This window comes from Salvia miltiorrhiza, chromosome 8, assembly GCF_028751815.1.
Source record: "Salvia miltiorrhiza cultivar Shanhuang (shh) chromosome 8, IMPLAD_Smil_shh, whole genome shotgun sequence".
NCBI classification, from domain to species: domain Eukaryota; kingdom Viridiplantae; phylum Streptophyta; class Magnoliopsida; order Lamiales; family Lamiaceae; genus Salvia; species Salvia miltiorrhiza.
The window spans coordinates 35,834,630-35,847,918 of NC_080394.1; the positions used below are offsets into that span (position 1 = coordinate 35,834,630).

Sequence of the window (13,289 nt, forward strand, 5' to 3'; positions counted from 1 at the left end):
CACGATGGCGATGGCGTCATCGTGGGCATGACCGTGACCCACGATGGCTGCTGTTAGACCTTTGAAGGCCGATGTCGAGTCATGCCGAGTCATTGGCACTCCTCGGCACGATGGTGTCAAGTTGTTCTCGTCCTAGGCAACTTGGCTGGATTGAAGGACGGAGACCGGACGTCGTGCGTCGGGCACGCACGTTGCCGAGTGGGTGCACCGGGTGATTCCGGGTATTGCATATCGGGCGTGCGGGATGCTGAATACGAGCGTTGGGCGGGTGCCGTGCATCGGGTGCACAAGCTATCGAGCGAGCGTACCGGGTGATGTCGGGCGTTGCGCATCGGGCGTGCGGGGCACTGAGGCACGGGCGTCCGCCGAGGCGGACACGGGCATGGGCAATGGGAGTTGTGCGTTTGTGCACCGAGCGAAGGGCGTGTAGGGCGTGTGCGCCAATTCCTGCCACGACACGTCACTTGGCGCCAAGCGCCACCTGGTAGCCACATGAGCAACAGTTGGCGATGCGCGCCAACAAGGAAAAAGGCGGAGGACTTGAGTCTGAACAGTTATGCAATTGTTCGTGGGCAAGGGCTGGAGTTAGTGGGCGATTTTGGCTGCAATAATCGCCTATGTCGTGGGAAGCTCCTGATTTGGCTAGTTTACTTGAACCGGCGGTTATCCTAGTGATGGGGGATTGTCCATCACATAGATGGGCGATTTTGGGCAGAATCTCGCATTAGAGATTCGTGTGTGTAAGCCTTGTATCCTTTGTACGAAGTTGTTTGTAATACGAAGGTTGGGAGTGAGTTGTCCCGTAAGCTTGTGTGTGCTTTACGTTTATCCGCTATGCATCTTGTGATCTTGTGGCTTGCGCGAGTACATGAATACTCACCCTAATCTAAACACAAGAGTTGGCGAGAGAGTGTAGCTTGTGTGTGCTTTACGTTTATTTAGTATTATTTTATTTTATTTATTTATTTAGTATATCGTTTAATTTTGATGCAAAGCTATGCTCGCCATGCATCGTACGGGCGAGCGTACTAGTTTAAAAGAGTATGTGTTTCGACAAAATTTATTCGGACAAAAAAGTGGTTAAATACTTTAAAAAATTAATTTATTTACTAAATTTGGTTTAATTTTTAAAAAGAATTTAATTAATTTTATTGTTTTCTCCACATTGTAGATATTTTGTAAATAATTAACAATTTTTTTTTATTTTTTTTTAGTTTTTGTACTTAAAAATAATAAAATTAAAAAAGTTATTAAAAAAATTACAAAAATTGTACAATGTAGAGAAAACAATAAAATTAATTTTTTTTTATTTTGAACCAAAAAAATTGAAATAAAATTATTTTTAAAAGTATTTAACCATATTTTATCCAAATAGCATTATTGAATTTAAATACTCACTTTCATAACTCATATGTGAAAAATACCCACCTCCAAAAGAAATACTCCCTCCGTCCACCAATCAACTACTCCCTATTTGATGGTCGGCACGGAAACTAAAAAAGCTGAAAAAGGTGGTGTAAAAGTGGTGTAAAAGACTAAAAGGGTAGTGTTAATATATTTTGATTACTTTTACTAATCTTTCATTAGAACATTATTTTAATGCCTTGACTTATTAAAGTGTTCTTTTTTTTTTTATAAACTATTTCTTTTTTTTACTCTTTAATTAAATAAACTGAAAACTGAAAAATAAATAAACTGAAAATTCAAAAATAAATAAATAAATAAACTGAAAATTCAGAAAGAAAAATAAACTGGAAATTAATAAACTGAAATTTCGAAAATAAATAAATAAATAAATTAAAAACTGGAAAATAATTTTTTTAGAAAATAAATAAACTTAAAGTTTGAAATTAAATAAATGAACTGAAAATTCAGAAAATAAATAAACTTCAGATAAATAAACTGAAAATTCGAAAATAAATAAATAAATAAACTGAAAATTCTGAAAATAAATAAACTGGAATTAAATAAACTGAAAATTCGAAAATAAATAAATTAATTAAAATCTGAAAAATTATTTTTTTTAGAAAATAAATAAACTGGAATTAAATAAATAAATAAACTGTAAATTCGAAAATAAATAAATAAATTAATTAAAATCTGAAAAATTATTTTTTTGCAAAATAAATAAGCTTAAAGTTCGAAAATAAATAAATAAACTGAAAAATCGAAAATAAATAAATAAACAAACTGAAAATTTGAAAATAAATAAAAAATAAATAAATAAATAAACTGCAAATTCGAAAATAAATAAATTTATTAATTAAAATCTGAAAATTTATTTTTTTTAGATAATAAATAAACTTATAGTTTGAAAATAAATAAATAAACTGAAAATTCAGAAAATAAATAAAATGGAATTAAATAAATAAATAAACTAAAAATTCAAAAATAAATAAACTGGAAATAAATAAACTGAAAATTTGAAAATAAATAAACTGGAAATAAATAAATGAATAAATAAACTGGAATTAAAATTTTCAGAAGATAACTAAATAAATAAATAAACTTAATCTTTGAAAATAAATAAACTGAAAATTAAGAAAATAAATAAACTGGAATTAAAATTTTCAGAAAATAAATAAATAAATAAACTGAAAACTGAAAAATAAATAAACTGGAAATAAATAAACTGGAAATTCGAAAATAAATAAACTGAAAATTTAGAAAATAAATAAACTGGAAATAAATAAATGAATAAATAAACTGGAATTAAAATTTTCAGAAAATAAATAAATAAATAAACTGAAAATTGAAAAATAAATAAACTGGAAAGAAATAAATAAACTGAAAATTTAGAAAATAAATAAACTGGAATTAACATTTTCAGAAAATAAATAAATAAATCAACTGAAAACTGGAAAATAAATTTTTTAGAAAATAAATAAACTGAAAATTTGAAAATAAATAAATAAATATACTGAAAATTACGAAAATAAATAAATTGGAAATAAAATTTTCAGAACATAAATAAACTGGAAATTTAAAATATCCCTCTCCATTTAATTAACATCAAAATTGGATTAAGTAGACAAGTAATGGTAGAGTGTGGTGGGTCAAATTGGTAAAGTGTAGTAATTTAAAAAGTAAGGGAGGGTATATATGTCCAAAAAGCAGAGTAGGTAGGTAATTGGTGGACAAAATTTTAGAGGCAAATGGATAGTTGATTGGTGGACAGAGGGTGTATGTTAAATCTACCCAAATGTACTATAATATCCTAATATCTCACTCATTGTTGTATTTGTCCACACTTTTCTAACATGTCTTACAATTTGGAATGAAATTGATTTCATATTTGTAGGAGTTGATGGTGACACAAATTATGAAGATTCTATATACTTTTTGAATTTAATATGCTACAAGACAAGTTTGAGTTGGGCCCCCGAAAATTGAAGAAAGAAAGTCATACTCCCTCCGTCCACCAAAAATATGCCACTTTACTTTCGGCACAGGTTTTAATAAAATGTGAGTGAAGTTGGTAGTGGAGTAAGGGTCCCACTTTAAATGTGAGTAGAATGGTGTGGACCCTACTACTAAAAATGGATGTGGCATATTTTTTGTGGACGGACGAAAAAAGAAATTGTGACATATCTTTGGTGGATGGAGGGAGTATGTAATATGAATTAAAGAGGGAAACGACTAGTGGATAGGTAAATAGGATAGTGGGTAGGGCCCACTACATAAGATTTTAGGTTAAATATATCTTAGGCGACGGCTATAAACACAAATATATTTTGAAAGTACTGGACGACTAGAAAAAAAAGACAACAAGTGTGAGGATGAATTCGATGGCAAGCAAGAAAGAGAAGGGTGAATTCAAGGGATATTTCGACGGCTTGTGGAGGGATAGTTTACGGATAATTTGCTAGCTTATGGTTCACAGCTATGGCTTCTTCTTCTTCAAACCAAGTAAGAATCTAAACTTTTAACATCTAGAATTTATCATTATTGTGTTATAATTTTGTAGTTTGTTGAATTTGAGCATAATTTATTTATTTTTAGCATGTTTTATTCAAACAAATTGTGTTGGGTAGTCAAAAAATTAAGAAATGTATGTATTAAGTTAGGAAATAACAACGTAGCCAGAAAAAACGAATTATCCGTCGACAATTACGCATGTTACGACATTGGCTGGCGTGGTACCACCGTCGCCGGCTAATGCCGTAAACGGTAATCTATATCTCCGGCCTCTCTCACTATTTAAATACTAAGTGTATTGATTTGTTAATCAATTGTTAAATAGAATGGATTTTTATTTGTGTTTCGTGAATTTATGAAATCGATTAATTGTTTTGTAGTTATTAGTCGTGGATAAAATTTAGGGTTGTATGTATTTAGCTATGAAATAGTTATAGGAGCCCGAAAATCAAATTAGCCATCGAAATTTACGTCGTTTATGCCATTAGCCGATGTTTTTCTTTAACGACAGCTAATGGTGTAAATGGCCTAGATTTCAACGACTAATTTGGTTTTCGAGCTAATAACACTATTGAAATGTTAGTTGTATAGAAATCTTATTAATTGTTGAATATTGCATATTATGTTGTTTTTGAGAATTTAAGAAACTGATAATTGTTTTATAGTTATTAGCTTTTGATAAAATTAAAGTTTATACGCATTTAGCTAGGAAATAGTGAGATTTATCCGAAAATGTAATTAGCCGTCGACAAAGTGACCATTTATACCACTAGCTGGCGATGATGAACACTACCGGCTAATGGCGTAAGCAGCCCCTTTCTCGACGATTAATCATTTGTTTGGGCTTTTGTCTATATTTAAGTGGTATTTATGTTGATATGCTGATTAATTGTTGAACATATCGTAGTTTATTTCATTTATTGATTAAATTTAATTATTGTTGTTATGAAATAGGAAATTATCCATTATTGAAGGCCCGAGACTGCAACGTGAGGTCCGAGATCAGCACATACTATAAGCCCTCATATTTGATTCGAGTAGTAGAGACACTAAATGTAATTGGGGGGGGGATCAATTGGTGAGCACATTTAGGCAAGGTTCTTTGGTCACCTACTAGATTGGGATCCGAGTCACAAGTACAACATGGCATTGCACAATGTTGTTTCTTGTCATATTAAGATGAGAGGTGATGATGATGAGGATATATGGCTCTTCATCAAGGGAGGAGGATTTGTTTTTCGCTGATGGAATTTGCTCTCACTACACACCACGATGTGAGAAATGTTGTAGCATCCAAATGATTTTGTGGTAGACGTCAAACATTCATCGCGGCTCTGAGTGATAGATTCTTCGACGTGCGTAGATTTTGTGGCTTTGGAGAGAGTGATGAAGAATGTGATGATTTTGATAATAACAAGCTCATTATCTACCTCACTGAGTAGCAACACAATGTGGTTAAGAATGACATCGACCACTTTGATATCTTGATGTGGTGGTCGAAATAGTCCTCAGTATCCCGTACTTTCTGAGATGGCCAAAGATATTTTGGTTATCCCCATATCTAGGGTTGCTTCTGAGTTTACATTTAGCACGAGAGGTCGTGTTCTCTCAGCATATAGAAGCTCTTTAGTACCGAATATGGTTGAGGCCTTGATTTGTATTGAAGATTGGTTAAGGTAAAAAAAAAAAAAGCGAAGAAGGCGTTCTAGATGAAGATAAAAAAGGGTTTGAAATGGGTAATTATATTTTATTTTAAAATTTTATTCGTTATTATAATACATTGTTTGTTTATTTGATCAAAGTGGTCCAAATCATTGCTCATGAAGACACGAGAATGACAGTCAACACCATTGAGTTTAGTTGCAAGACATAGTGTGGATTGTGGAATGGAGTGGGTGGACAAATGAACATGAACTTTGTTGGCATTGTGACTTATGTTTTTTGTTGTCAGTTATTTGACTTTTCTTGTTACTGAGCTCGTTGGGGTGTTGGTTGAATATTAAACTTGAGATCTGAATGTGATTTATGCTTATTGTTTGTTTATGTAATTTGTTAATAGAAGGAATTGAACATCAATACATGTTAAAGGCTAAAAATAAAAAAAGATTATTTTTTAATAAAAAAATTAGGTATTTTGGATACTCGAATACCCAACCCGATGAATCGGGTATTTCAAGTACCCAATTAAGACCATATTCAGAGGAAAATTTTACCAAATTCAAATGTCAAGTAATTTAGGGTATTCAAATACCCGAACCGAATACTAGGATATCCGATTTTATCTTCATGTTGGAGTCAAAATAAGAGTTTTAGGATAATTTCAGATTTAGATACCCCAACCCTCCAACCCCTACATATTTGAATATTAGTTTAAATACAGAAGAAACTTTTTTGAAGCAAATAATGAACTAGACATGGCACCGTGTAAATTTGTGATTCATAGATTGGGCTTATAGCCTAAAAAGGCCATGGTTCAGTCAAAATTAACTAGACATGGCCACCATGTAAATTTGTAATTCATAGATTGGGTTTATAGCCTAAAAAGGCCATGGTTCCGTCCAAATTAAAATGATTGGATCCTTTTAAAGTCAGTGATGTTTTCCATGTCAAAATGGTGGCCCATGATTATTATGAGTCTCACAAAAATAAAAGTATATAAGAATTTAGTGACATTTAATTGATGATATATTAGTTTTTATAAATAATTACTTAAATTTACTTATATTTTTATTCGTAAGAAAAGTATTTTGTTATTAAAATTATATCACTAGCTACTAAACAGTAATCAATATTGTTAATTAGTGACATGACAATGTAAATCGAGAATCAAATGAAGATCAATGGAAATGGCATGACAACGTAGATGATGTTTAACAATATTGATTATACAGCTAAATATACGTATTAATGAAACATCAGATTCGAAGCAGATAAGTGTTATAGTTTAATTTGTTCCCAACTAAAGATAAAAGCAGTTGCATTACTTAATTTGTTTGTCGATGAAATCCGTGAAGTCAAACGTGGGTCTGCAATTATTCCAACGAGTGTTTCAAATTGACCCGTTTTCTTTTCTGTCTCTTGTCGCTTATTCTTCTGCTTCTTCAGTCTTCTTCACATGGAAAAGATGCCACACATCTACCTTTTGCTTAACACAAAAGTTGATAATTCATGATATATCATTATCTCTTTTTAATATTCACCAAAACCAATCACCCAAATCACTATTTAATGCTTATCTTGTCACTGTATTAAGAATAAATCGTGATAATTTTCCCTTCTAGTGTGATTTGTAATTTTATATAACTAGATTTGCCATTCGTGCGATGCACGAAAAATATTTTATATTTTTAAAATTTTAAATTATATTTATATAAAATTATATGAAGAGTGTGTGTAAGGAACTTAAAATTATATGAATAGTATAAATGTGTAATCGTGTAAAAAATCTAAAATTATAAAATTTTTAAATGTTGATAGAAAATATATATATACCAATCAAATTATTAAATCTATTAAAAATTTACCAATCTTTAATTTTATAATTTTTGGCTTAGTATAAAGTACATGGAAATATGTAAAATGAAGGCTTAGCACATACTAACTTATAGTCACCTATAAAAAAAATTAACGGTTTGTGGCCACTAATGAACGGTTATTTGTTTACATAATTAATAATTAATGAATGATATTAATAATAACTTGTATTAATGTAGTTATTTGAATTTTACATAAATTATAACTATAATTTCTTCATAATTTACAAAATTGCCTTCTAAATCAATTTCAAATTGAAAACTCCCTTTTTAATATAGTATAGACTTGTAGTATAAAATACTAAGAGAAAGGAGAGAGAAAAGAAAATAACTTTGAAACTTTTAATTTGAATAAAATTCTTATTTTAAACTTATTTTTTATATATTATATATCAAATTAAAGTTTTTGTCATGATCTTTAATTTGATATGTATATTGAATACATTTTAATTAATCAAAATGCATAATTTTTAGAAAAAACGAAGATTCTTAAAATGAAAAGAAACCGAAAAATAATTTAAAAGAAATTACAACAAAAAAACAAATAATAAAAATGTAGAATGAAAATATGGTCAACCCATCATCTCCATTTTTTATGCAACACGTTTTTTTTGAAATTAATGGAATTTTTTGGTTATATATAGATTTGAGTTTTGCAAAAAGTATGACTTTAATTTCTTCATTATTTACAAAATTGCCATTCAAATCAATTTGAAATCAATTTCTAATTGAAAACTGCTGTTTTAATATAGTATAGATTATTTCATGAATTCATTTGGAGCACATTTTTTCGAATAAAAAAACAATATCTATATCAGCAATAATTAAAAAGTGAAAAAATAATTAAAGCGAGAACGGAAGAAAGATCTGAAGAAATTAATTATGCGATGAGAGTTTAATTAAACAGATGCAACACACTATTTTAGTGTTTATACAGACAAGACTGCAGCTCCATTAATTACCTACTGGTCTGAAAAATTAACACTAGTTTATATTACTACAGATTGAAACTAATAAGCGCAAATACAACACAAAATTGGGAAAACAAAAAATAGTAGTAAAATGTGTGTGGTGATGAAAGTAATATTTAAATCATGGGTGTTGGTGTTGTGTGTAGATGTAATCCAAGTGAGCTTCAGCAACCATTCTTCTCTTTTCGCACCTTTCATCTTTATCGCTGCATTCCTCCAATCCCATCAACTGTTCAAAAGTTCAATTTCAAGGGGGAAAAAAGATGCGAAAATCATATATATATATATGCAAATTAATCTAATGTTAGAAGGCAAAAATCTAAATATTAATTAGAAGGTGCTGCGTAAAATGGGCTTACGCTTGAAAAGCTATCATCTTGCTGGATGTTTTTGGGATTGTATTTGTCAGCTGTAAATAATAAACACGAAATTTACAAGTTCAAATTAAGATGCACAAAAAAGTGTTGGCTTCATGAAAATTAAGCATATCAGAAGCTAATATGAAGTACCTTGCTCTTGAGAAGGGAGGAGGCGACCACGTGTATTGGATATCATTAATAGAAGAATTAGGGAAATAACTGCTGCCTTAGATACTTGCTTCATTGCTTCTAAGTTGCTGAGAGTAGAGATAGAGAGAGAGAGAGAGAGAGAGAGAGAGTGTGTGAGTGTGTTTGCGGAATTTTATTTTATAAACAATAATAGCAAGACTGTGACGTATATATAAGCTATACATATAAAACCTTGTCGATCTGGCTAATTTATTTTGAATAGATTATTCGGTTGTTTTAAACGGATTATTTAAATGAAGAAGATATGATCTTTTAGTATGAATGAAATTGCGATATTATTATAAAAAGAAAACCTAAAAATTCCTTGAAAACATAGAAAAGGAGATTAAGGGCCGAAACTTGTTAAAACCAGCTTTAAGGAAAATTTAAAAGGAAAAGTCTTAAAATGGAAAAAAAGTACTCATCTAAGAAAAGAAAACTAAAATAAAACTAAACGGCCGTAAAGGGTGGACATACTTCGAGAGCTTCGGCCTAACCATCGCCCCCAAGTATACCCGACCGCCACTAAGCAGGAAAAAGCCAAACCAAAGAAACCAAACACGTCACCATAACTCGCATAAAAACGCCAATGAACCATTTGCGATCGTGACCGAAGCAGTTTTATAATGTATGTGGAGTCCGAGTCAATCTAAAGTTTCAGCCAACCTCGCGCAAAAGCATCTAAACAGCTTTAATGACGGCTAGAAGCTCCGCTTCAAAAGCGTAACCAAGAGTGCCTTTAAAGTGAAAGCAACCTTTGACCCAACCGTGATTATCACAAAAAACGCCGCCAGCAGTGATAATCCCTGAAGCTCCCAAAGCCGACCCATCGGTATCACATTTAATCAATGGCGCCACCGGAGGCCACCAGTTAACACTGAGATAATCCGGAGGAGCCAATGCCCTAGCTTTGATCCCTATCGCCTGAAGGATAAGGTAATCCGACCAAGAGTAGTTATTGATGGAGCCAAGCCTCGAAAAATTATGCTCCATTTCCTGAAAAGCCACCTTAACCGAACTAATAATGTGAGTCGAACTCCACCTGTCGAAAATACACTTGTTGCGGTACGTCCAAATCGAGCATATGAGGGTAATAATCCCCGCATTCCGATAACAACACACCTGCGAACTAGGTTTATAATGAATAGCTTACACAAGGAAGCTATGGATATCCATCGCGTCCAGAGCATGCTCTAACTGAAACTACTCTAAAAACTGCCACCATATGTCAGCACACGACAGAACACATGACTTAAACTCTCACTATTGCTGAAACAAGCCACACAATAATTTGGCATGCCGAGACCATGGCTAATTAAGCGATCAAAAGTTGACATCCGATTGTGAAACACATGCCAACACGTTAAAGACCGCCGGACCGAGATGTAATTCTCCCAAATCCATGACCCCCACACTACAACAAAAACTCAAATAGAAACCACTAAAAAGAAACAGTAAAAATCGGTTTCATAACTTAAAAAACCGGTTTCGTAGATATAACCGGTTTCTATTCTAAAAAAATGCGCTGATAGAAACCGGTTTTTAACTACCGGTTTCTTTTGTGTGGTGTTGTAAGTATATTATGACACCGGTTTTAATTGAATTCTAATATACCGGTTATAAACCGGTTTCGTAGCATTTTTTATAATTCTGTTTTAGTTTCTAGATAAAATAAGTAAAAATAATGTCAAATTACATATTGGTGCCCTAATTATCTCTCTTCTCCAGCGTCTCTGTATTCTCCGCCTCCATCTCTCCCAAGTCTATCTCCCTGCGCCACCATACATCAATCGACGCTACACCTGCTGGCGCCGCCTCCATATCTCTTCCTGTCACCGATTCCCCAACTGAAACGCCGATGCATTCGTCATTCTGTGAGTTTGCGCGGTCGAAGGCTTCGACTGCTCTGCCCTTCGTCCTCCGCTCACCGACGATTTACAGTCACCGATTCCCCATCACCGACGTTTGTTGCTGCTTTCTAAACTCCGTCTGCCGTGAGGCTGTGAGTTTCTCGGGTTGTGCCCTCATTAAAGGCTTCACCCCTCTCTGCCTGAATCCGCCAGATGAAATCCGCCGGATGAAATCACGGTGGTTTTGTACACTCGACGATTGGCCTAGAAATCATGGTGGGTTCTTTACATTTGAGGATTGAGTTTCTGCTTTATTCGACTTTACTCGATTTTTTGGTGAGATTGGACTTCAATTATTTGGTTTTGTTTAGCTGAATTTCTGAAATCTTAGAATGATGAGGCATACGAAAATCTTGCTTGTGCCTGAAGATTTATGTTTGTGATAGTCTAGGGTTTCGATTTTATGTTCCTGCTTGTGAAATTTTGTTCTTGGTATTATGATTTAATATCAATTTTGGAGCTCTCAATTTTATGCTTTTTCGTGTGAGTTAGAATATTTTGTTCAGTTTCTATCAGTCAATTGCATTGGGGATGAGCAGAATAATTGGAATCGCTTGAGAATTTCTTTGGAATGGTATGTTCTAAAAGCATATGGCTTGTTTACTTATTGATTATACTAAACCAGCAACTCTGGCAATTTTATAACTCTACTAGAGTGGCATGACAGTTGATTCTTTTTCTTTGTTAGCTGTAGATTTGTTTGCCATAGATGATGAATGATTTTTGAATTTTTTTATTGATAGATGAGTGATTTTTGAATGATTTACTAAGAAATTAATTACTACAGTTGAAAAATTATCAACAAGAGCTATAAGAAATGAAGAACATGAGTAGACATGAATATGTTGCTCATCTCAGAAGGAATAGCATATTGGTAGTATGTAGTGTATCCTTGAACCATTTGCTTGTGTGGGAGATGGAGGAAGTTTTACAGAATTGGCCTCTGGGATACTGCAGGTTGTGATGCTTTTTTTTTTTTTTCCCTTTTAAAAACTAATAAATTAAATCATGGTTATATATTTGTTTTAGTGAAAAGTGATGGGGTTTTAATTTGTTTGATATAGGATAAGAAGATTACAACAGGCTGCGCCCTCTAAGTTATGGAGGAGCTGATGTGTTTTTACTGGCATTTTCTCTCATCAGCAAAGCTAGATATGAGAGCATTTACAAGAAGGTTAGATATTTTTTCTTGATTCTATCATTATTTATTTCTTATATTTTCCACTCTAATGATTTTCTTTTGGTCACCAATAGATTCCACTATTCTCCAAATGTAACGGTACCATTTCTCATGATTTACTTTTTTATATTAATTATTGTATTATGTATATTTATTAAAACTTTACATATACTTGTTTAGTTTTAGATGCACTGTACAAGGTTTGAGATTCGTGTTTTTGATTTTATTGGAGAAGCAATTATGCAATGTTGTGATCACGGATTCCAATTGATTTTGTTTCTACTTCAGGAAACAGATATTGGGATATCTATTAATGTCCTGTTGAAGCATTGATCCAAGGAAATCTAGCATCTTGTTTGGCGACTAGTTGAGTATGTGTGTTCCTGTACTCTTTACTTTTCACATGTCATGCATAATATTATGCAACAGTGTTATTTTTAATGATTTACTTTTTTGTATTAATTAATTATTCTATTACGTATCTTCTCTATTAATCTCATATTTGCTTATCTTTTTTTGCTTTGTTGTATCTTGAAAATTTTGTTGCAGGTAGGATATATATGATCAATGGTAGCTTGGAAGCAAGAGGAAAAAGGTCTATTTAGTTGTTGAAAAGTTGAGGCTTGAAGAATATTGTATTTTTTTAATTTGATTTCAAACTTGTTATTAGATTTTGAAAAATTGTTAGATTGATAGTTGAGATTTGGTTGCAAGACATTTTAGGTGGTTGTAATGAATGTTGATGATAATTGATGGTGTAATTTCATAATTATTGTTTATTATTATTGGATTTTATTTTATTAAAAAATTACTTTTGATAGGGGCTACAAAATTAATCTAAAAAATATTTTTTTTATTTCTCAAATAACCTACGAAACCGGTTTTTAACCGGTGTCTATTAGCGTTATTATATACCGGTGTCTATTATCACAAAAGACACTACTAAAAATGGCGCTAATAGAAACCGGTTTAAAACCGGTGTCTTACATACCTACGACACCGGTTATTAACCGGTTTCTATCAGCGCCTTTTTTTGGACCCCTACAAAACCGCTAGCTACGAAACCGGTAGTTTATGCTAATAGAAACCGGTTTTTAACCGGTTTCTATTAGCATTTTTGTTGTAGTGCCAGTTCACTTTAGGAAATCTATGCCAATTATTAGTAAAAGCCAAGTAGCCGTAACATGGCCTTGAACACAAGGTTTCCAAAATCTCACATCCGGATTAAC

The 13,289-nt window shown here is 32.4% G+C and overlaps 1 protein-coding gene and 1 long non-coding RNA gene across 5 annotated transcripts; one reads left to right on the forward strand and one right to left on the reverse strand.

The window, feature by feature from the left end:
* Positions 1 to 8,319: 8,319 nt before the first annotated feature.
* Positions 8,320 to 9,186, reverse strand: LOC130997945 (putative phytosulfokines 6). Its single transcript, XM_057923384.1, has 3 exons — positions 8,932 to 9,186; positions 8,782 to 8,831; positions 8,320 to 8,651 (listed from the first exon to the last, which is right to left on the reverse strand). The coding sequence occupies exons 1-3, from the start codon at positions 9,023 to 9,025 to the stop codon at positions 8,544 to 8,546; spliced, it is 252 nt and encodes an 83-aa protein (XP_057779367.1). The 5' UTR covers positions 9,026 to 9,186; the 3' UTR covers positions 8,320 to 8,543.
* A 1,436-nt stretch (positions 9,187 to 10,622) lies between these two features.
* LOC130997946 (uncharacterized) lies at positions 10,623 to 12,845 on the forward strand. Of its 4 annotated transcripts, none has more exons than XR_009093266.1 (5): positions 10,632 to 11,096; positions 11,387 to 11,454; positions 11,668 to 11,837; positions 11,945 to 12,431; positions 12,610 to 12,845. It is a non-coding gene; the product is annotated as an uncharacterized LOC130997946 (long non-coding RNA). The 4 variants fall into 4 exon arrangements; XR_009093265.1 differs by having other exon boundaries at positions 10,633 to 11,096; positions 11,373 to 11,454; XR_009093264.1 differs by lacking the exon at positions 11,387 to 11,454 and having other exon boundaries at positions 10,623 to 11,096; positions 11,945 to 12,435.
* Positions 12,846 to 13,289: the final 444 nt, after the last annotated feature.